This window comes from Amblyomma mixtum, chromosome 2, assembly GCF_055824585.1.
Source record: "Amblyomma mixtum isolate Tamu chromosome 2, ASM5582458v1, whole genome shotgun sequence".
Lineage (NCBI taxonomy): Eukaryota > Metazoa > Arthropoda > Arachnida > Ixodida > Ixodidae > Amblyomma > Amblyomma mixtum.
Window position 1 is genome coordinate 182,116,047 of NC_143013.1, and position 25,229 is coordinate 182,141,275.

The following is a 25,229-nucleotide window of genomic DNA, read 5'->3' on the forward strand; positions in this document are numbered from 1 at the left end:
TGCCTAGTGGAGCTCTCCGTAAATATTTCGACCATCTTGGGATCTTTAACGTGCACTGACACAGCATAGCACACGGGCGCCTTTCGCGTTTCGCCTCCATCGAAACGCGGCCGCCGCGGTCGGGCTGGAACACGGGTACTCCGGCTCGGTAAATGAGCGCCTTCACCACTGGGCCAACCACAGCAGGTAGATTCTAAAGCAGCCATTGGAAATTTCTCCAAGGGCGGAATATCTGCCATCTCCTTTTGCATTCTCAAGAATTACACGAAAGACTAGAAAGACGCGGAATTGGTCTCATTGTCAGCTCACTCGTCAGCCCCGTGGAACGAGGTAGCCCGCGACGAAGCTCGAAGATCTATCCGCCGCGCTGTCGGTGCTAACTCGGACGCCGAATTGACAAGAGGCGGCCTTAATATTTATCGTGAGATCACTCAGCATTACAGCATATAAAGGCTTATCTTACAACCTCTAGAAGACAACCTAACCATTGAAGAGGGGGTACTGTAAACAACTGCAAACTAAAACGCTCCTGAGCCATGTGTCCTAAGCCATGTGTAACCGCAAACATTTTAACCAGAGTGCAGAAATTGTGCGGTAAAGCCACCGTAGACAACATGTTCTGGGACTGTCCGACAGATCCTCCACCAATATCGCTTGAGAGGCCCGCCCGCCTGCACCTGTGGAAGGGTGCAGCTCAGCTGCACCTGGAAACTCAAGTGCGGTTTATGATGAAAGCCCAACGGGTTGCCGGAACTACCACTGACGTCCGCCTAGCAAGATCATCTAACACACTTGTAGCTCAAGCCGATCGTAAAAGTTTTCCATGCATTCTAAGGACACCTCCATTCCATGTGGCCACCCTCGGTTGCAAGGATGCAGCGGGTAGCAGAAAAACGTGGAAGACCCGTGGGTCTCCGCCAGCTGCAGCCATGTTTGATGTCTCTCGCTTCCTTGTGCAGGGACGCAAGCGCAAGAATTCTCTGCTGTCTTGAAACCATGCGTCGTGCCCCATGTCTGTGTTGCAAGCGTGCTGTTATCGTCGTAAGGCCCGTGGGTCTCCGCATCGCTCAGGAGCAGCAATTCTTGCGTATTCACCCAAGTATCCGTCATCAGCTCCGGGGACACAAACCCAGAGATTCATTAAAACAGCACGCTGTCGGTGAGCAACAACTGATCATGCTGCAAATTCCCATTCCGAAATAATGCTACAGGTCTTCACGTTTCAAGATTTCGGGTCGGCAAGGCACGTTTTCGTATTTATGCAGGCACCTGTGCGCGCTAGTTAATAGAGATGCTGCGAGACTACATTTCTTGAATTTTTTCAAACTCATACAGTTATATGGCCTTAAAGAAAGCCTACTAGCCATTTATTGCTGCCGTTGATGGCACTGCTTATTTGCCTGCCAGCTTGAGTTAAAACCGTGTGTTTTAGTCAAATGTCGGTTTTTTCATTGAAGAGATGAATGGTAGTCACAGAGATATGTTACGGAGCACGCGGTTGAAATAATAGGCGGGAGAGGTTCCAGAGAAGTATCCAAGGAAATAAAACATTTTGTTAAAATACACCTAAAAATGAGAGCCTCTAACTCATCAGACCGAACAGAAGTAGCAGAGCTTTAAAGTTAAATATTTAATTTAAGGCAAGCTATGTAAGAAACTAGAATACGGAAGAATTGAGCATGCTTTTCACAACCGCAACAGCCTTAAATTGGTGAGCAGAAAACGAGAGAAAGACTAAAGTAAGATGCATACCCTGAGAAACAAGGAAATCAATGTCATTTTCAATATGAATAAGATTGTCGAAGCAGCTGAGGAGTTCTACACAGATGAATACACTGTTCAATGTGATGAGGTTCCTAACTGTAGCGGCCGTAGTGCAGAGCTATTCGACGTCCCGCCAGTGATGAAAGAGGAAACAAAGAAATATTGTGCTAGAAAAATGGCAACCCCACATGAGCCTTCCATCATGACCTTAATTCTACCCCTATGTTGGAGGAACGTTGATAACATCGTAATTCATCGCTAAAGGGGCGTTCAAGAACTTGAGCGGATGGAGACCGACCAGTTTACTATCTGTGGCCTACGAGGTGGTTCAGAAGGTCGTCGGTAATATAATTGGAGAACCTTAGAGTTTGCTCACCCAGAACATACATTGTAAACCTATCAATCAGGTGAAAAAAAAAATGCACAGAATAAAGCTAGCTCCCGTCAATAACGTTCGAGAGAGAACAAGAAGGCATTTGACACAGTAGAGACGTCATCAGTCATTTAGCATTCCGGCATCACAGCCTAGAAGACTATCATGTTAAATCATAGTCACATTAGTCCTCTATAAATTGAGCAGCAAAATTGCCATGAGGAATGGTGTTAATCATGGAGACGCGATGACTCCAATGCTTTTCATGACATGCTGACAGGAGGTATTTAGTGTCCTAGAATGGGCACAGGTGCGGATAAGATTTAATGGAGAACAGCTTAGTAGCGTCGAATTCCCTGATGTCACTGCCTTACTGAGTAACAGACGGTACGAATTCCAAATCGTGTTTATTGACTTGAGCAGGCGAAGCAAAGCGGTTTGTATATATGTTAATATGCTCAATTTTTTTGCTCAAAAGGTTTTTAAATGGAAGAGGAGTTTACGATTAGAAGCAGAGCGCTGGAAGCGGTAAGGGAATACGTCTGATTAAGACATGTAGTTACCGTAGGTCTGGACCATTAGAGTGAAACAGATACAAGAACAAAGCAAAAGCGGGTGATATCCGCAGGATGGTCAGGTTTCGCTGGCTGAGGACGTCGCAAGGTCCTCAGCGTAACGTTCTGAGATGGCCCAGCTTTTCTCGGACCCATGGCGAAGCGTGCACTGTCTCAACGAGCAGTACGCTTCTCTATAAACAGCAGCCAAGTGCGCGACGAGTCACGGACTCAGACAGAGGGAGAGCGCATGGCTCCAGCGGCGGCACCGCAGAGAGCGCGCACGACGGCGGGGGAACTACCGCGGCGTGTGACGTGGCTAGTAACATGCTCGAGCCAGCGCACCTTCGGAGCGGCTGAAAGTCGCTGAAAGTCAAAGCTACAGAGTCAGCGAAACTAGCAGAACATGGTCTAGTAAAGCGTTAGCTTTAATAAGCGTCTACCGCTCTCGCGGAAGCGACAACATAACTCGCGAGCCCGATGCAGTGCCAGTAGCGAGGGGCTAGGGTGATGAAGGGTAAAGTCTCTCCGGCCATCAGCAGTTTTTGTCCTCCAGACATACTGGATGATCATGCTCTTTATTCCTACAGCCGTCACACGTAGCTGACAAGCACGTACAGTCTCTGGCACTGTGCTTACGTAAGCCGCATCTAAATAAAGCCTTTGGTTCTACCATGCTCCCATGCACTTCCCGTCGCAGAAGTCGGCTTCTGCCTGGGAATATCCCTTCTGGACGTCAAGAACCGAACCGGCCGTGGTGTGCTCTATTCTTGTGATTGTAATGGCGGATTCCGTCGTGAGAGCTCATTTGGGAGCCGATGAAACGCGTACTCATCATCCGTGCAGAGGGCTCTTAAGTGTCAATTCTGTGCAAGCGACAGACAAATCTGGCTCTGGCAGCCTTATCAGAAAATAGCTCGACGTCGCTTGATCGACAAATTTTTTGGAATTCGGCGAGAAACTCGGTGACTGACTCAGTTTTAAACTGTGAACACAGCAGTAAAACTTGTCTTGCTCACAAAATACGAACGGCTTGAGTGCCACATAGCCTCAAAGGAACATCCGCAGCTCGTCCATACTCTGACGACAGACCGGGTGCCATCAGGCAGTTGAGCAGTCTGTAGGAGTTAAATGTAATGAAACTTAAGAATGCATGAAATCTGTCTTCTGCGGTGCTTTGTCGAACTGAAAAAACGAGACAAACGAAAGAGTTAGTGGACGTAAACGACGACGCCATTCGTGAAGGTGTTTTATGCGAAGCATATTACTAGAGCTACACTACAGCCCGTCGAGAGCGGCGGTGGAGCTACCATGGCCACGTGACACCACGTGACAACATGACGTCACAGCACAGGAGAGATGGGCTGCCGGCTCGCGCGGTCGGCCGCGGCGGTGGAGGCTCCACATCAGAGGCGCGGCGGCTGACCACGTGATGCTACAGCAGCGGTATAAAGCTGAGCTTGCCTCGCTCTCCGGGCACTTACGAGGCGGCCAGGTGCTGGGATGCCGCCTAGAAGCAGGGCTGATTTGAGCGACGACCAAGCCTAGCAATCAATATCCTTCGCATCTGACTAGGCTTAACCTTAGCTAAGCCTCAGCCATTTTTTGAGCACGAAATCAGGCAACTGTAAAAAAGGACATCGTAAGGTTTTCAACGCGGCATAGTTTAAAGGGGCGAAATCCAAGTGTGAGCGTCATTCAAGCTAAGGTAAGGATCAAAGGTTTTGCTTAGGGAATGCTTCTCACGACCATTTTGCCGCTTACCAGCCACAAGCCAGCTGTGGACGCTGTCTGGACCGTGCTGGGGTACTTCGGTAGCCCATTTCCAATGACTCCGCTGACGACCCTCGGGCATCCTGGCTTCCATTCCAGGGCGGAATGCTGAGTTCCTGTGCGAAAGGTATAAAAATTGTAGGCTAGCTCCCACCGTCCATAGAGCGGTAAATGTTATTGCCTCAGAGGTGGTGGAATCACATGAAGGGCAGCTGCTCCATTCGTATTCACAGTACCAACCTCTCTTAAGAAAAAAAGAATGCAGATGCTGTCACAGGTATTATTATCCAAGAGGTCCCAAAATAAATCTGGAGGACCAGCACACGAACCCCAAATTCAGTAAATAAAAAAAAATTGTCAAGTGCTTTCCGTCGCCATCGAAGCGGTCAAGGAGTTCTGTGTAGAGGCAGGAGAACCTGGTCGGCCAGGCCACCTTGAGCTCTCCGTCGCCGTCACCGAAAGTTGTAGACACACACCTCAGCATGCTCGGTGCATCCTGAGTACATAGCAGTTTTGGTGGTTGTGCTCGGTACTAAGACGAATCCCTCTGGTGCTCGACTGAGGCTTAGACTTGCTGTATTACCCCCTTTCCTTTCGATATGCCTCAGGACGGCGACACCGAGCGAGCAGCAGCCGCGGCTAGCTACTGGCAGCATCACCGAGAACCTTGGTTCTTTGCAGGGAAAACTGGCAAAGACGTCGACGAGTGGCTCACGAATTACGAGCGAGTCAGCCCGTACTGCCGGTGGAATTCTTCCGTGATGTTAACGAACGTCCTGTTCCTTTTGGAACCAACTGCTCCGATTTGGTACGACAATCATGAAGACTCCCTCGCTACCTCGGACCGTTGTATAGAAGAAATAAAGAAGTGCTATGGTGACGAATTGATCAGGCTGTAATATTTCGCGGTGTTTGAGGTGAAACGTTCGTTCCACTTTTTGTATGCTGCGGGAATGTTGTTATCGTTGGTTAAACGTTTAGAATCATATTTACTGTCCTTCCGCCTCCTTCGCATGACGTTATGCTTGGCCTTTTACAAAAGTGCGGTGCAACTTCAGACTGTCGCAATGAAGGGAATTCGTTGAACTCAAATCTGGTGTCAGCTCTAGTGGTAGACTCGCTCCCTAAGTTGTGACCGTTTGGGTCGGAAGACTCAGTTGTGCCGACATTGTCCGCTTGATTAGTGCCGGTTGTTACCTCAAGCCGTTGTAGAGTCAACTGCACATACGTGCGCTAAGACGTGTATCATCGTGCGCCGTTGCCTCGCACCCGTGACTAGTGGATATGCCGCGCTGTGTACATTGAACTATTCGCAAGAGACAGCTTTGGTACTTCGTGGCATGACACTCGCTCATTTCGGGGAAGCCTTACCCATTTCGGTGGCGCACTCAGTAATTCCGATTTAGACCAGCCGGCACAGCCATGCCCACAGTCTCAAGTTTAGGCTATGATTAATAAGTCTCTTTCACTAAACGACCGCCATATGTCTTCTTCTCTTCACGTAACCTAATGACACCAGAATTTTCGGTAAATGACTACCTTGTACAACTTTCAAACTGGTTAAGAAGTAATAGGTTAAGATTAAATGCCTCCAGAACAACATACGTAATATTTCGTCCCGCCAACAAACCTCTACACGACAAACTTAACATAAAATTTCAGAACACCTTTATAAGACAAGTTCAGGCACAAAAATTTCTTGGGGTTTGTTTTCATGAAGACTTGAGCTGGTCTGTACACGTAAGAAACTTAAGTGTAGAACTTGCCCGCACAGTTGGATGTCTGTACAAAATATCTGCGCTCATGCCTCTCTAGCTGAAAAAGAATATTTATTAGTCACTTTTTTATTTTAAACTAACCTACATTTTAATGGTTAAGGGCACTACTACACAATACAATTATACTAAGCTGATCACGTTACAGAAGAAAATCCTGCGCTGCTTCGAATCTTATTGTTGCATTGCACAGGACTTAAGAACCACTCCTCTTTTAAAAAAAAACACGGCATCCTAAAGGCACACCAGTTATGTTATTTCAAAGCACTGCAAGTAATACAGCAGAAGAAACTGTACGGAATTATTTCTTCCGAAAACGCTGAATACCTTTTGAGGCACCGAAAACACGGTACACCAAAAATCCGAACAAATTATGGAAGGCATTTAAACGCATTTATTTACACGCATTTAAACGCATTTAAATGCCAACCTAATTTTATTGTTATGTTGTGAGATTAGGTATAGTCTAAACTGAACACTGTTTTTCATGTTTACCTGTCGTCTCACAAAAGAAACACAAAAAAGTATAACTCAAAACGACTTTCTGAATTGCATTTAACTTACGTTTGTGTTGTTTCAAACCGCATTATGCAGTTTCAGTGACAATTTAAAAAGTGCATTGTGCATTTTTGTATGATTCTGTACAGCAGCTATTTGTGCTGATTTATTCATGTAATTTGTGTGACGTCCTATTATGTGTGACTTGTTGTTTGTGTGTTGAACAGTAAATGCAATACGTTTATGTACAAGTGTCAAATGTTGCGTGTTTTTATCTTTTGTTATTAGAGGTGGGATGCACAATTCATTTTTCTGTTTCTAAGATGAGTATTTCATCTGTACCGCTGTGAACTCTGTAGGGTCAGAGGCCTCGTCAGGCACCATTAGCCTTTAGCTTCTCTCTCTGCATTAACTCTGTGTTTCCTCTGATGCTGAAATAAATAAATAAATAAATAAATTTTTATGGAACTGCTTGGGAAGCATGTGGCTCTGTCGATTTCTTCAAGGGCAACCCAGAACCCCTTCCCCGTTCTCGCATTCACCATGTCATTCGTATTGGATTTACACCTCCAAAGAAACAGAAGCCTTACCGCGTGTCCCAGGCAGTGTGTAAGGTAATAGACGAACAAGTTCATGACATGCTAAAACATGGTGTTTTATTGAGGCTGTCACCAACATCACAATGGTGCAGTCGTCGAAAGAATTTCTCAGTTTCTTTAGGAAAATTGTTCGCATTTTCACCATTTTCTTCCAAAGTTTCCAACGCCGCCTTTCCTCTCATGTGCCTCCTACATAAAGATGTGGCTTACAACTGGACGTCCATCTGAAATAATTTCTTCTTACATCGGGCCCTATACTGCGCCATTTCTGCCCTTCTGATTCCATCAAAGTTCACACTAATGCCAGCGGTGACGGAGTTGGCGCTGTGCTCATCCAGCGCCACGCTAAAGATGTGCATGTGATAGATTATCCCAGCGGGTCTTTGACTAAGTCGGAACGCAATTACACTGATACACTGCTGTTGGCTCGCGAACCTCCAAGATCCGTGCGGCCCGTTCGCCCGTTGGGATTTCGTCTTCAAGAACTTGGTTGGTTTATGGTTGGTTTATGGGGTTTAACGTCCCAAAGCGACTAAGGCTACGGGAGACGCCGTAGTGGAGGGCTCCGGAAATTTCGACTACCCGGAGTTCTTTAACGTTCTCTGACATCGCACAGTACACGGGCCTCTAGAATTTCTCCTCCAAAGAAATTCAAGCGCCGCGGCCGGGATCGAACTCGCGTCTTTCGGCGGCTTTCAAGAACTTGAGTTCAGTGTCGTGTACAAGAGCGGTCGTCAACACACCGACACTGTCTGTCTCTAGTGCTTGCCTCTCCCGACGACCGGTTCTAATGGAAACTTCGACGACTACCTCGCTTCTAATTCACCCATGTTTCCTGATCTTCCCCTCTTTAAGACCGAACCACGTAAAGAAACGACATTTATGTCGCTCTTCGACGTCACACGCGATTCCTCTGCTAAACGTACAAAAATAATTGCGCGCCTGGTGGTACGCGGTTTTTACTCGTCGTACTGCAGAGCCTTCGCATCCCTCTTCTTCAACTGATGCATGACGGTGCCACGTCTGGCCACTTGGGAGTTGCCCGTACTCTTCATCGCACACAGTAACGATTTTACTGGCCCAAAATGCGTCAAACGATCCGACGCTGCGTAGGCAGTTGCGAACAGTGAAGTTGCTTTGAGCTCCGTACGTGTGTTCCTCTGGCTAGCTCCACCATGTCGCATCCTCAACTGCACAATTTTAGCGAGTGGCGTTGAACTGTCAGCCCCTTTTCCACTGTTTTCCAGTGGCAGCCGCAGTGTGACTGTATGTCTCAACCACCTAACACGCTACAGCAAAACAGCCGCCATACGATGAGCCGCTGCATCCGATGTGTCTCTTTTTTTTCTGCGCTTTCTCCCTTTCCTACGCGCCTTTCTGTGATTCTGATCAGTGATCGTGGGCGCCAGTTTACTGTGGGTACTGCTGAATAGCTTCTTTGTCTCTATGCATGCAGCTTTCGTTACTCGACGCCGTATCACCCCCAAACAAATTGCCTCGTCAAACACACAAACCGCAGGCGCTGTACGTAAATTCTCACCACAGTAACTGCGATGATGTCCACCCTTTCATTATGTATGCGCACGCATACCTACGCTCGAGAGCCCCGCCGTTCTCTACGCTCGAGAGCCCTGCAGTTGTGACGACACTATCCTTCCTTTTCCTCTTCACGAAGCACGTTGAATCGCCGCCACTCTCTGCTGAGCAGAAGAAGCACGCCGACTTGCCCGCATCCGGATTTTGTACTGGCAGGAGCGCTCTAGGCAGCGCTACGACATCCGATGCCGGCCCATCTCCTATGGTCTCGGCGATGGCGATTTAGTGCGGCTGTGGACGCCGCTCCGCAAGCGTGGTTTGCGTCAGAAACCCCTGTCACTCTACACTTGCCCTTTTGTTGTGCTTGAGCGCATAAGTGATGTGAACTACGTCCTCTCGCCCCTTAGTGACAAAGAATAAGTTGGGGCAACCAAAACGAAATAAGAAAAATAGGCCCCTGCCTGCACCACGTACGTACAACAGGCTTAGCCCAATTTGAAAATAAAAGAATAGGCTCATAGGCAAATTGAAATTTCACCACCCGTGGGTGGAAAAAGTAAAATAAAAAAGGGAAAAGCTACTGTAGCGACCCACAGCCGGGGGCTTCAGTAAAACTTGGGAAGGGCCTAGTTGGTACATGATGTTGTGAAGGTGTAGGTTGCGCAACCACGGGACGCTCTCTGTGTCTTTCTGTCTTTTTTTCGTGGTTCGTCCCGTGGTTGCGCAACCTACACCTTCACAACACAGCCGGGGGAGCGGGCCCGAGGAGAGTCCCCTGATCTCCCGTGGGAAGTAGCGGAAGCGATGGGCAAATAGATGGGAAATTGGTTTGGGTGGTGGGAATTGGGTGGGATTGGGGACAGCAGGGATTTTGACCAGATTTGATTTGATCCTGAGTTCCTTTTCAGGCCTCCTTGGAGGGCGAGCACTCCGTCCACCAATAGTGGGCCCTCGGCGTCGGGCGTACTCCCGCACCACAGAGAACGTTTTGCGGGCATCTCCGACCGTCTGAGACGGAAAACCTACAGGGGCTCGACTAGGATCCCCTCCGCCAAGTCAGGTGCCGCCACCCCGACCGTCCCACAGTACTAAGATGACGGATATTTCACACCACTCGTTCGGTGCTTCGGCTCTTACTCCAGCAGTACTCGCACAAACAACAGTTATCCTTTCACGGTTTTCGCGGCGTTCGTGCCCACCGACAATCGCCCAGCGGTCGATGCTCACGAAAGACCCAGGTGGTGCATGTAGCTCGACTCAAACAATTTAACCCTCGAAAAACCTGTTTATCTCGCGGCCGGGGCTTCGTCTGCGAGAGAGGAAGAGGAGAGGGGGGAGTGTCAGGTGCTTTGTGTGGACGACGAAGCGGTGAAGGAGCTCGGTGTAGAGGCAGAACAAACTGGTCGGCCTGGCCGTGTTGAGCTTTCCGTCCCCGTCACCAAACTTTGTAGAGAGACGTACCAGCAGTTATGCACCTGGCTTTAAGGAGTTCTCCGTACTGCCCTCGTATATGGTAGCGGAGAGTGTACTTAATGGTGGCTGAGGCAGTGGTGACAACATATTACAGACGTACCTTCTACCAGGTTTTTGGGAAGCCTGCCACTAATTTTAATTATAAGCTTGTTGAGGTATACGTGTGGCTTCTGCGGCTTGGTAATACTGGTGATGGCGGGCGCCAGACCAGGGTGGTTATTGCTAACTTGAATACCATTTAACTATTTTGAGGTTGTTGGATTTTTTATTTATGGCCTTTAGCCAGCAGGTTCATTTTCGCGACTTCAAACTAGCGTTGTAACAGCCATGACTGTTTCTTGTAAATTCGATATAGGTATTACTCTCAATACTGTTTCTACACAAACTTTCCTTTCCTCGCGCCAAATGATGCGCGCTTCCAAAACGGGCTTGTCCTTGGAGAGCCTGGGGAAAAAAACTTCACGCATTACGATCTTTCGTGAAGTGCAAAAAATTTCGACTTCCTAAAAAATTGGTCTGCATTTCACAAGAGGTCACTGAATGAGAACTGGCAAGTTAACCGTGCGTGTGCAGAGGGCGCATCACCGTTTGCTGTTTGCGTTCAGAGCAGCTGCGAAAAATTTCAGCGCACTTCTCAGAGTGTACAAGAACGTTTTGGCTGCTTCCCCCAATCAAAGAGTCTGCAGAGAACCTTACCGAATGCTCTCAAATGTGGTACTGGCCTCCCGGCGAGAAGGTCGGACCTCAGTCAGGAGATGGCCACAGCTTCGGTTGTACTTCCGCGGTGTCTACTACGAGGTCTGTTAGAAAAGTATCCGACCTTTGGCCGTAGAAAAAAAAATGGCATAACTGGAGCGTTGGACACCTAATTACCTTCAAAGTAGTCTCCTTGGGACTCCAGACACTTCTCCCAGATGCGCTGCCACTGTTGGAAGTATTCCGAAAAGGCCTTTTTCTGAATGGAATTTAGCTCAGCTGTCGTTTGCAGCCATAATGTCCTCTCTTGTCTGAAATCGCGCTCCTTTCAATGGCCTCTTGATTTTCGGAAACAACCAGAAGTCGCAGGGGGCCATATCAGGAGAGTAAGGAGTCTGCCGAACTACAGGAGCCTGGTTTTTCGCCAAAAAATCTGAATCAAATGTGAGGAATGTGCAGGAGCATTGTCATGATGGATGCGCCAATTTCTTGTTGACCTCAACTCCGGTCTCTTGCGCCGCACAGCATCGCGTAGGCGACGGAGGACACCCCTGTGGTACTCTTTAATCATTGTTTGACCCTGGGGCGTGCGTACTCGTGGTGTGCCACACAGCGACAGTCCAAGAAAGCAGTCAGCATCACTTTGACGTTGCTGAGCATTTGCAGGCCTTCTTTGGTCTTGGGGACGTGGAATGCTTCTACTGTGACGACTGGGATTTGGTTTCCGGGTCGTACCCGTACACCCAAGACTCGTCACCAGTGATTATGGTGTTAATGAAGTCGCGGTCACTGTTTGTGGAATCCAGCGTGTCCTGTGAGACTTCAACACGAAGCTGATTTGGCTCCACCGTGAGCAGCTTCGGCGCGAATATCGCCGCAACTCTCTTCATGGCCAAATCTTCGGTGATAATGGAATGTGCAGAAAAACTCTTCTTCAACGCCGCTCTTCAATCGAAAGCTAAATTTAGGACGGTCAGTTTCAACTATGCTTGGAAACTGAGAAAGCACATGCCCTTTGGACTCCGCTTAAGTAGTAATATGGAGCGTTTGAAAGATCCGGGTTTTTCGGTGTATCTGAGTCTTGGCTTCCATCTCTCCTCTACAAGACGAAAGGAAACATCTCCCTATGTCTACTTTGCCTGCTTTAAACTCTGACAGGCTTTAAACTCTTTGATTAATCAACAGCCTGACAAGATGGCTCTTTCGCTAGCGAGGCACATAGTCCTGATGCAATTAAGTTGCACAACTACTTCGGCTTTCACATCGGTTTCGGTTTTTAGATCCATTGACCAAGCATAGAAGTTGACAAGGATGACGATATGCAAAGGACAACCAAAGGCAGCAACAACAGGAGAGACCTGCAGTTTAGAAACATGGCCATTCGCAACACTGCAACCGAAATTACTTAAAGCCGTTTGATTTCTTTGGAAGCCGTATTAGGGAGCAGGACGGGAAGGGACGTGCTGGGTACACTAGGGCTCCCATTCATTTAGTCTACGGAGGACAGAGAAGACTTGGAAGAACAGCATATGATGTAGGTCATAGCGCGATGTATTTCTATAAATATGCAATCGGAATTTCATAAGGAAACGAGAAAGGCTAGGGCGAACTCCGTCAGGAGAACATGGGTTGAGGTGAAAGAGGCAATTTACGTGCTCGCTACATCACCGGTGAAACGAATATCAACCCTAGCATGCACATATGAAGAAGAGAAACTTCATAATTGGGCATAAATTCCATGCCAGGAAATCGGCTAGATGCGCAAGATTTACGCCGTCATTTATTTTTCTCAAAATCCTTTTTTTGTTATCCAAATTGAGACGCAAACGTTCATTCTATACCGTTGCGGGAGACGCCGTGCGATTTCTCTTTCCAAATAGCATACGTTTCTCAGTCAGGTTGGCGGCTAGCTCGGGACAGAAATTCGACCCTAGTGTCCTACTGTGTCACTAGGACCTTTGTGTTCTTAACGTTTATGGATTTAGCGTTCGGAGACGCGTTTTCTTTTTATGGCGGCGGTGGTGACCTACACGATGGCCTTTCTCACGGAAACCGCAGCCTCCACAGCAGCCTTCTTCCTCCACCCTTGCGTCTCTACAACCAACATTCACACAACCGGTCTATACACCTCCCCACTCTCCCGTATCACCCTAGAAATACACGGGATCAAGCCGCCGCGGTAACTGAGTCGTTATGGTGCTCGGCTGCTGACACAAAAGATGCGGGTTCGATCCCGGCCGCGGCAGTGGAATTTCAATTGAGGCAGAATTCTAGATCCCCGTGTACTGTGCGATGTCAGAGCGCGTTAAAGCACCCCAGGTGATCGAAATGTCCGCAGCCCTTCACTGCGGCGTCTCTCATAGCCTGAGTCGCTTTGGACGTTGAACCCCCCTGAACCATGCACCAACACACAGGATCTCCGATGCCATCATACACTTTGCCACCCTACACACAGCCACTGCATGCGAAGTCCATAGTGCCACGAAGCTTATGTTTGATTTTCACATTTTCTACTTACAACCGCAGACAGGCGGTCTTATGACCCTGTTTGCCATTGAGGCCTTCTAGCTGTGCCATGGCTACTGAACGCGGCCAAATCGTTGGCAGTGGATTTTTTACACACGGGCTGATCATACGATGTTAGTCGCCTGTAGCGAGTTTGTAGTTGCGGTGTCTTAGATGTCTTGAGTCGTATTTAGCGCGAAATCGATCGTGCCTCCAACGCCTGAGTGCTTCTGTCACCAGTGCCTACGCTTCTTTCTCTTCACCCTGCAATTTTTACCTCATTAAAAGCTCACTTTTCAGTTAGACTTCTTCACCACTTACTTCAGCACCGGAACAGTGACGTAACTATAAAGAAGGTATTACTCCTCGCGTTTTAAACAGGTCTACTTCTTATTTAGAATGATGCCCAGAGGACGAGAGGTTTTTTCACCGAAATAAATTGAAAGAAAAACGATGGTTTTAAGTTGTGTACAGAAGGCATGAAATGGAATTTGAAAGGAAAAAACATCATCTTGAGACTTCTTGAAGCTCCTCGTAAGGCATAGTTTTGTTCACTGTGACATCGGCCGAAAATACTGCTCAGAAAATTTCGGGAGAATTGTCATCATTTATATCTCAGCACAGAAGGAGCCTTCATACAATTAAGCGCTTGAGACCTTATGGTATATGTTATTTCAGCTCCGAATCTCACATTTATCATTAGATGGCAGCAGGCAACGGCATTTTTGGTTATTTTGCCTTCGTGCCAGTCGTACATACGTCTGTTCCCTGTGTCGTCGCTGACTAGTGACGCGGCAACGGCGCGATACATCACAATAATTTGGCGACGAGGATTACGAACTGCTATTGAGTGCTCTTCGCGTACTGCGGCTACAAGGTGGGCCATCACGATTTTGCCTTAGAAGCCGCCTTCTTAGAAGCCGTCTATTCTATGGAAGCCATACCGGCCAATGTTTGAGCATTACGAGCTGGCCTCCGGATCTGATACCCATTTTCCTACGTCACGGGAGGCGTTGCTACTGAATATCTCGGGGTTGGAGGAAAAGACGTCTTCTATACGTTCGCAAAGACAGGCTTCGATCCTTCCAGAGATGAGGCTGCTCGCAGCGATGAGTTTGACGCGGCAATGGCTGCATTGCATGCGCACTACACAGCTTCTGCGAACGTTTTCATCAGCCGCTATCAATTTGGAGAATCCATGCAACGATTCGTCACGACACATCGAGAGCTGCGTGCCAATTGCGACTTTGTTTCGAAGATGGATGGTTTCATCCCAGATCAGATCCTGTCGAAAACATCCATCAATGCTCTGAGAACCGCCTTTCATTCCTGGAACAAGCGTGTACCATTGCCAGGAGTCTGTAAGAAGCCGCCTGTCACGTGAAAGTGTTATGCCTGTCCGACGCCTTCGCGGTCGACCAACTGTGGCAGTTACAATGCGGGCGCAGGCATTCCTCAGATGTGCAGAAGGCTTGCTGCCGCTGCAGTTCGACACAACACATGGCTAATTCTACTTGCCTGGCAAGGACAAGAAGTGCAAGGAGTGTGGCAAAATAGGTCCTTTCCAGCGGGTTTGCCGAAGTGCGCCAAGACTTTCTGCCAAAAGAGGAACTGATGTTCAGGAAATCGACTGTACCGCGAATCGGATCGGAGACAGCGTATTGCTTCAGGACCGGCCTAAGACAACCAGCGTACATATTCTAGAGGCTTTGCGCGGAAAGAAGGAGTCGTTTCTGGTTCTTATAGTGTCGGCTATAACTGATAATTTTGTCCTCCGCAAGGTGCACCAGGCCGGGACTGCCGATATATTTGCATGCAGCCAGTGAGATACTTTTTGACTGCTTTAAGAACAGAATCAAGGTGCAAGAATGCTTCGTGGCTCCAATCACTATCAGAGATTCTTAAGTTAGGGAGCTTTTCTATATTGATCCGCAAGAAATAGTCGCACTTGAATTTAACGCTATTTAACAATACTGCAGATTGGGCGAGTTGGTTAACATACATCTTGAAAAATTTAGCGCGACACACAAGGACAGAAAGAGACCAACGATTTTATCGCACTTTCTTCCTTTATAATTCTACGTGTTTTCGAATAAACTTCCAGTTGTTAGTAAAACAGCGCTCGTGTCGTCTACTCTTTCTGTCCTTGTGTGTCGCGCTAAATTTTTCAAGATGTATGTTAACGCTATTATCGCCTTAGGGTTGCAAATACAACGCAAATATAGTTTAAAGCCCCAGCTTCAATCTCAATAGAAAGTGCTCTGCTTGAAGTCGGTTTATGTCAATACGACCTTGCTTCTAAACACTTCTTGCTGCTAGAGACGCAAGATACGCCGAAAGTATAGGATCTCATCCGGTCCCGTGCGGCAGATAACTTATATGATAATGAAAAAGTTGAACGAGACGCTGATAAGCATAAGGAAGCCTTGTTGCATCAAAACAGATAGCAAAATGAGCAGTCAGAAGACGTGCTTCAACCGCAGACTGACCTCAGTAGATTAGAATCAGGAATCAGCATGAACTGGAAGGCAGTACATAGAGCCGAAGATTCTTTAGTTTTCTGATAAGAAGGTACAGCAATGAAACCGTTAACACAAGGTATTTTGTATGTTTGAAGGAAAAAGGTGCCAAGAAAGGTGCCATATACGTTGAACCAGGATCTTCTTTCGGAAGTGCTGTCATAAATCGAAAACGTTTCACTCTATCTAAAAAGAAAGTTGAAAAACTAAATAAAATGGTGAGTGATAACTGAATAAAGTTATTACTCACTTCACTCGCATCAGCCTATAAAAAATCTGTGCGTCCCTTGTGATCTGGTGAGAACGTTCATTCAGTTTTTCTGGAGTTATTAGTGTGCTGTGCTTGTTTTTTGTGAAGAGTCAAAATTGTTTATGAGGTACAAAGAAATGTAGTATTTGTTTTAAGAGAGAGAAAGATCGATTGCCTTGTACAAATGTCATACTTATCATTAGAAGGCCCTGCGCAGTACCGTACTATCATCAAATTCAGCATAGAATAAAAAGTTCTTTACTGATCTACCTTCGTGTCGCTAGTACGAGTGCTCCCTGCATCGTCGCTCCTAAGTGTTCCGACTACGACGCAGTGCATCACGACAGTATCTCAAACTATTCTCTTTGTCGATATACTGATGGATTTCACGACCTCTTGCTCTTATCTTCAATAAATCACAACCTTACATGGCAGTGCCTTCGCCTTGGCAGTTGTCCAAGACGCTTCTGTTACATAAGTCTAGTAAAAAATATCTTTCAAAGTACCAAGCGACACATATAGCAAGTTAATCATGATAAATCTACAGCGCATAATATTCAAACCCACTGCAGATATTTCCTAATCAAATAACATTCTGTTCTTCAGCATGGATTTTGGCGGAGATTTGGCCCAACAATACCACTTCCCGAGTTCGTGCACACTAGGGCCTGTAACCCGAATAAGGGCTTCAAACTAGGCGCTAATTCATAAATTTTTCCAAATCTTTTCTACAACAATTTCATCGCCCCTTGACTATGTTCGCCTTAATGAATCGCTCATATGATTTCCCGCATATTATGAAACGCGGCAAATGAGGATTAATTTCCGTAATACCGCCGTCATGACTGTCGCTAAAAATACTTTTCTGTTCTTTTAAATTTACAAATTCAATTACAGTTCCCTTCAAAGAGTTTTAGAATATAAATGTCTTAGTTTTACGTTCACCACTAAACGGTCATGGTCGAAGAATATTGAATCAATAACTACTAAATATTTACAAAAACCAGGCTCTTTATGTCGTACCCTGGTTAATTCTCCACGCGACACTAAATTGTTGTTATTCTTTACAACACTTATGCGCGCCATATTTTCTTATGAAACTCCTTATTAAATCTATTTTATTTATCTACAGCCGTAATGACTTCTGGCTCTCGCCGTCATAAGTCATGACTTTGCTTAACGCAACATCGCTCGCAGAACACCACTACTTTATCTGCGTAAAATTTTTTCATAGAATTATTCATTCATCCTGTCACCTCTACTGTAACCAATACCAGTATATCATTTACGCTAAAGTCGCATCTAGTATAAAGCATCATGCGTTATAAACTTCGCCTCTTTATGAAGTTACAAACTTGGGCAAGTTGGTAACGCTTCATACTGGTAGGCACACCGCAAAAAGACTCAAGACGTATCGAAAGAGGAGAAATAAAAGCGCTGAGACTCACAACAAGTTTTTGATTAGGAAAACAAAAACATTTTATACCATTCTGTCATCTGACAACAAGTCGAGAGCATTTGCACAGACTCATTGCTAGGGGAAATAAAATCCACAAGTGGTTTTTCGGAAACAATGGTGCGCGATGGTGTGCGTCAAAGGTGCCTCAAAACAACAAAAACGCTTTCATTTGGAAGATGCCAACACGAAATCGACAAAAAAGACAAAGGGAGAGTTTATTTACGGGCTAGGCAGGGAGGTTGGCCGGAAAAATTTATATCTTACCTGCTACTCAGCATTGGGGAACGGGAAGAGGAGAAAGTGAGGGTCACGATGGGGGATGAGGATGATGGGAGGTGGCAGATGAAAAAAAAAACAAGGCACACTTGCTAACATTCCAAAAAGCGAGTCAAGGCCCGTGTCGTTTAAAAAGCTTCGGAGCGCTCGCGTTGCCTGTAGAGTTTTCGAAATATCGGGCCAAGCACCGAGCATCCAATCTTCCGAAAGGATCTGGTGTCAAAAGGCTTCAAAATAGATGCTAGGATGAGTTTTTCTCGTGCATATGCTGGGAACGCCCCTAAAACATGCTCGACAGTCTCTAGCACGCCACATATGGAACAGTCCGGGGAGTCCGCGAGCAACGCTGCAACACAACTAATGCAGTGTGCATGTGTTGACGGCAAATTGCTTTAGCCCATTATAGAGGAACTATGCCGGTATTCCTAGCGTTCCCATGCGGAAAAGTGCGGTGAAAGTAAGCTGGCGTCTTGTTCGAGTGGTCTTGTTCTGGGCTGAGGACTTCATATAAAAAGAAAAATATTTATCTGGGAGAGTTGCTGCAGGATGGGAAACAAAGCCTTAATTCTACCGCGTTAAAACAGTTAAGCTGGTGGTCGTTCATCTCAGGCCTTCTGATCAAGGTAAGAAGTGTGGAGCCATCTTGCGGAGGATTGTAGAGAAAACCAAAATGAACACAGAATATTTTTGCCCTTACCCCGTGCTGCGCTAGTTGCGAAAAAGCGTAACATGCACTTTGCCTGTGTATTTACATCCGTTTAAAAAGCGCCTGTCTGTTGTGGGACTTCAGTGCCCGTGGAAGATACCTTGGTACCCGATATTATTGATGCGAGCATACCTTGCATTACTTCGGACATTGTGCAAAAACTCCGCCGCCATCAGAAACCCTTGGCAGAAATACGGCACGCAAATGACGTCACCCTTCCTCCTGGAACAATAGGCCGCCGACGACATCTCCGTCACCTATATCAAATCGCGATTGAAGTGTCCACTACCCCACAGAGCCACTTATGCGCCTTTCCATTCCTCAAATTCAATGAAGCCTAAACCTTTCACTGGTTTTCAGTAAAGGAGAGGCGAGAACTGCCCCAATTTGTAGGTTTACACAGCCGCCTACTCACAGCGCGAAAGAGATGTCCACTGACTCAGTGCCCCAGTTACACCTGCAACTCAATAGCTTCACACAGACACTGCAGAAAACGGAGGCGCGCGGCTGGAAACACTTTCCAACTAAAAACCCTCATCACTACACTTGGCAACATTTGGTTGGAACACCAAACTCGCCCTCAAACCCTCATACTACTCTACAAACATCAAAGAACCTAAGCACAGCCGCTCTTGTACTTTTCAGATGCCTGACTAGAGCAGCCTAAACTCTTTGTAGCGTTTTTGCTCACTTTTCAAACTTTTCATATCGGTCATGGCAAACCATTTGGGGAGTTTACCTGTAAGTGCGTCGACATGCTGTGCAGTATGTTTAAGAAAAATTCAATATATAAGGGCGAGCATGGTCCTGTAGAGCATCAGGACCGCGACGGACAAAAACATAATACATGCGAGCAGTGACAAAGGCACCGGAAACCATGCAAAACTTTGAATGCCTACTCACGAGGAAAATGCGCTAACCTGGTACAAACAGAGCTCCTTAAGCGGTGCTTCCTCGGGACCTTTGCGGACCACTCGGTGGTCTGCTCAACGTGCCATTAGCTAGAAAGCGGTTATATTTCCTGAGAGAGTAGAATGCAGGGCGTCGGCCTCCCTGTTCAGGTAACGGTTGAAGCAGCACTAAACGATGTCAGAGCAGAGTAGGTTTTTAGGGTTAGGACGGCCGTCTCCAGCGATAAGAGCCACCCGCGATGTGGACAGCGGAGGCACTCTTGTTATTTCGAGGTGCAGTCATAGCGGTGTCAAGGTCCGCTCTGTTTACTGCCGCCGGCTATCAACCCTTTTCATTCTTCTTCCTAGCTTGAGCTGCAAGCCCCTCTTGTCGTCGCCCTGCCCTCTTCGCCTGCCCTGTTTATAAAAATTGATTCACAAGACGGTCAAAATCAGTATGGTGGCTAGAAGATGGTCCATTACGGGTCCCTACGTTCCTAATTTCCCCTTCTTCGACTCAACCCGCGAGTAACTAACTCTTCGCGATATGGCCGGAACTACTGTTTATGTAAGATTTCTCGAGCTCTGCGCGCTCTACTTTTATCCGAGTATGAGTGACAGCAGTCAGTGAACGAAGGCAAAGTGGAACACCCGGAACCAGCAAATATTAAAATGTCAGGATAAAGCCACCTATATCGGTAGGAGCGCGCCCTACGGATTCCGCTTCCACGCATCGAGAAAACCACACACAGAAGTGCTTGACATTTTATATTGCCACGTTATTTTAGACACTCTATCGGCGCCCCCGAGCGGCCTATCTTAGTCCTTTGCCGCGCGCCGGACTTCGCCGTCTTCTGCTCGGTCCTAGGGTCAGTCGGCTGCGCTCTGCCCAGCACTCTTGCCAAGTACTGTTCTGCCAGGGAGAACGCTCTACCGGTGTCCGACGACGTTTTGGGGGAGCTGCTGAGTCTGCTGAGCTGCTTCCTGGGACCTCTTCCTCCATGGAGGAAGAGGTCCCAGGAACCTCCAGCGCTCAGCCACACCCACTGGACACGACACCTGTCCACAAGTCAAGCCGCCGCTTGAGAGGCTTAGCCCCTGAATACAATCCCCTCACCGCGCCACCCCGCAAGATAACCTCTACGGCAGCCAGCCAGACCACCTAGCAATCTGTGAGTTCGCTACCGCTGCTTCTTCATACACCTCGTACGCCCGCGTCGTTTCATGGTGACAAGCTTGAGGATGTGGAGGTCTGGTTGAACGGGTTCGACAGGGTCGCTAAATTTAATCTGTGGGACGAGGACGGCAAGCTTCGGAACGTTTTTTTTGCCCTCCAGGGCACCACCAAGACGTGGTTCGAAAGCCACGAGTCCGCATCCACACCTGGGAAGGCTTCCGGCGGCAGTTGTTGGATACGTTCAGCAACAATGAATGGATGGAGCATGCTGACTTGGCCCTGCAATCCAGAGCGCAGCAGACAAACGAGAGCGTGGCAATGTTCGTAAAGGACATGACCCGGCTTTTCAACCGCGCTGATCTTTCGATGTCAGAAGCCAAGAAGGTGCTCCATTGGATGCGGGGAGTGAAGGAGCAGTTGTTCGTCGGGCTCGTGCGCGATCCTCCGGCTACAGTCACCGATTTTGCAAAGGAAGCGGCAGGCATGGAGCGCGTCCTGCAACAGTGGTTTGCTCACTACGGCCGTCCATCAAACACCACTGCTGTGGAGTGCCACATGTCGAGGTCCGGGGATGAGAACACCTCCCTCCGAGAACTCATCAGCAGCATCGTTCGCGAAGAGCTGCAGAAGCTTCGCTCTGTGGAGCAGCCTCCTAGTGTCACCGCCATCTCGGATGCTGTCCGTGACGAGATACGCCGCACGGTCAGCCCATTCCACCTCCCCAACCGCCAGCGCCCTATGTGATGACATACAGCGAGGCATTGGGAAGTCCTGCGCCACCACCGCCGGCGTTCTACTCTCCTGCCCCTACCGCGCCGTCCCACCGATTCCCGTATACGACAGCGCTGCCAGATGACCGCCCACCCGTCAGGAAGGCAAACATGTGGCGCACATCGAACAACAGGCCCCTGTGCTTCCACTGCGGCGAAGCAGGCCACATCCGTCGTCACTGCCCGTACCGCCGGATTGGCCTGAACGGCTTCTCGCCCGACGCACCCCTGCCACGCTATGGTGAACGACCCCGCGAGATCGATCAGTACCTAGCGGCCAACATCCCACCTGCACCCACTGCCCAACGTCAGTCCAGGTCACCGTCGCCTCCGCGGTTGTCTTCACCAGCCCGCCACTCCTACGTCCGGCAGTCCTCCAGCCCGCGCCGTAAAAACTGAGGGCGGCGACCCCCGGAGGTAGGGCCGCCGTCACTGGACATAATGACGAACATCCTCCGCTCACCGACGTTAGCATGCGACCCGACCTCCGACCCCACGCCGCGACGACCTTTCGACGCCCAGAGACGCCTCCGCTTGACCCTTCAATTGGACAATCTGAACGACCCTTAAGTCCGACGACTTTTCGACGAACAGAGACGCCTCCGCTTGACGCCCCAACTCGACCGCGGGAACGAACCCCTAGTCCGACCTCCCCCACACAGCGTTTTTCTGAAGGTGACCAAGCTTCGGCTGAAATCCCGATCATCGTTGATGGCCGCCGCGTGACTGCTCTCGTCGATACCGGCGCCGATTTCTCCGCCATGAGTCGTGGTCTGGCGCTTGTCTTGAGGAAAGTACTGACACCTTCGCCTGGAACGCACATCCGGACAGCTGGAGGCCATCTGGTGACACCACTTGGTGTCTGCACCGCTATAATGGAGATTCGTGGTGTAACCTTCACTGCCTGCTTCGCTGTGTTGGCTCATTGCTCGAAGGACCTCATCCTCGGGTTTGATTTTCTTCGGGAACACGGTGCGATAATCAACCTCCGCGAACTTGTCGTGACGTTCTAACCTCAGTGTGCCATAGCCGACAGCAGCGAGCACGACAGGCCTGTTTTTCGCGTGTGTGATGACAATGTCACGCTACCACCACGCTCCAGTTTGTTTAGTTCGGTGAAATGCTCCAACCCACGCACGCCTCACCGGGTTGCGGACGGTAATCTGTCGTTACTGCTGAGTCAACAAGTCTGCGTTGCGTGGGGTGTTACTTCCCTCCGCGGAATGCGAACGCAGTTTTTTGTTACCAACTTTAGCGCCGAATACCGCCACTTGCCGCAAGCAACAGCCATAGCCTATTTCGATGAAATTAGTGACTTGAAAAAATTAGTGCGCCTTGTCCCTCAACGATACCCATGCTTCGCCGTCTGACGCCCCCGTTATGACTGATGTGAACCCCGACCTAACCACCGATCAGAAACACCACCTCCGCATGATCATCGACTCTTTTCGTGACTGCTTTGCGACCACTTCTAAAGTCCGGCAAACATCGGTCGCTAAACATCGCATTGAAGGTGATGAAGGCGAGAGGCCTATACAACACCACCCCTATCGAGTGTCTGCGAGTGTCTCCCGTTATAAATAACGGGAGGTGATTTGGAGGCAGGTTGAGGAAATGCTCCGCCACGAGGTTATCCAGCCGTCAACAAGCCCGTGGGCTTCGCGCGTTGTGCTGGTGGCCAAGAAGGAGGGCACTCTGCGTTTTTGCGTCGACTATCGTCGCCTCAAAAGGCCATGACGGTTACTAAAAAGGACGTTTATCCGTTAGCCCGAACTTATGACTCGTTCGATCACTTGCGTCATGGCCGGTACTTTTCCTCTCTTGATCTACGCAGTGGGTACTGGCAGATCGAAGTCGATGAACGTGACCGTGAAAAGACCGCCTTCATAACCCTCGACGGTTTGTACGAGTTCAAGGTGCTCCCCTTTGGCCTGTGTACCGCTCCTGCCACCTTTCAAAGAATCATGGACACTGTCCTGATGAACCTCAAATGGCAGTCATGCCTCGTCAACCTTGATTATGGGGTTATTTTCGCCGCGACCTAATAAGCACATCTCAAACGCCGTAGTGCAGTAGTGGCGACAATCTGATCAGCCGGTCTGTCTCTAAAACCTGAAAAATGTCACTTCGCATACCAACGGCTGAAGATTTTGGGCAAGTTGTGACACCTGAAGGCGTCAGCCCTGACCCCGACAAGACGGCTGCTGTAGCTGCGTTCCCGACCCCCACTGATAAGCGAGCTGTGCGCCGGTTTCTTGGCCACTGCGCATATTACAGACGCTTCGTGCAAGACTTCTCCAGGCTGGCTGAGCCTCTCACTCGTTTGACAAAAGGCTATCAGCCTTTCGCCTGGGCACAGGAAGAGCAGGACGCCTTCGAAGAGCTCCGCAAACGCCTACAAACAGCGCCCACTCTCGCCCATTTTGACGGAGTGGGGGACACGGAACTTCACACCGATGCCTGCATCGATGCCGGTGCAGTCCTCGTCCAGTGGCAAGATGGTGTTGAGGGCGTGATTGCTTAGGGCAGCCGCACGCGGTCACGGTCCGAGGCGAATTACTCAACCACTGAAAAGGAGTGCCTAGCTGTTGTGCGGGCGATAACAAAGTTTCAACCCTACTTGTATGGTCGCCAATTTCGGGTCATGAGCGACCACCGCCCACTGTGTTGGCTCGCGAACCTTAAAGACCCCTCGGGCCGGCTAGCTCGTTGGAGCCTTAGTTTGCAGGAATTTGATGTTACAGTTGTCTACAAGTCGGGAAACAAACACAGTGATGCAGACTGCTTGTCCCGTGCTCCTATCCCGTCCAGCTCTGATGACCTCGAAGATGACCCTAAATTTGTTGGTGCTCTGACCACATCCGCTCTCGCTCAACAACAGAGGGATGACACGGAATCGCGGCCACTCATCGATTATCTCGAGGGTAGCGCCTCGTTAAAACCTCGTCTATTCGCGTGTGGCTTGTCGACGTTGTGCTTGCGGGATGGCGTCCTTTACAAACGAAATTTCGGCCCTACGGACTCTGGATACTTGCTCGTGGTTCCAACGGTGCTCCGCACTGTCGTTTTGTAGGCATGCCATGCAGAGCTTCCTTCCGGCCACCTCCGATTTTCTCGAACGATGACACGAGTTCGTCACCGTTATTACTGCCCCAGGCTTTCTGTGGTTTTCAAGCGTTATGTACGCACTTGCTGCGACGGTCAACGTCGGAAGAAACCACCTTTCAAGCAGGCTGGCTTGCTCCAACCCATTGCTCCACCGAGAATCTCTTTCCACCAAGTCGGCATGGACTCACTAGGCCCATTTCCCCTGTCATCATTGGGTAACCGGTATATTGTAGTTGTCAGCGACTACCTCACCTAGTATTGTGAGACGAAAGCCCTTCCCCGCGGCACTGCTGCTGAAATAACTGACTTTTTCATCATCAGCATAGTCCTCCGCCATGGCGCCCCTTATGATGTTTTAACTGACCGAGGCACAGCGTTCACGTCCACGCTTACTCAGGAAGTTGTGCGGCTCCGTGGCAAAAGGCAGCGTAAGACCACAGCTTACCATCCTCAAACCAATGGCCTAACCGAGCGCCTCAATAAAACTATCGCTGGCATTATTTCTATGTACGTCGACGATGACCATAA

At 48.7% G+C, this 25,229-nt stretch overlaps 1 protein-coding gene across 5 annotated transcripts in view; it reads right to left on the reverse strand.

Moving 5' to 3' along the window:
• Nucleotides 1–19,948, reverse strand: part of LOC149361754 (monocarboxylate transporter 2-like) — a 29,235-nt gene extending 9,287 nt beyond the window's left edge. For 3 of the 5 annotated variants that reach the window (XM_089572794.1, XM_089572795.1, XM_089572791.1), the window contains exons 1-2: nucleotides 19,677–19,948; nucleotides 4,456–4,580 (exon numbers count right to left, since the gene is read on the reverse strand). In XM_089572794.1, coding sequence (XP_089428920.1) covers nucleotides 4,456–4,558 — 103 coding nt within the window. In that variant the 5' untranslated portion in view covers nucleotides 4,559–4,580; nucleotides 19,677–19,948. Of the gene's footprint in view, nucleotides 1–4,455; nucleotides 4,581–19,659 lie in introns of all 5 variants that reach the window. The other 2 variants (XM_089572792.1, XM_089572793.1) reach the window with 2 other exon arrangements.
• Between the last annotated feature and the right edge of the window lie 5,281 nt (nucleotides 19,949–25,229).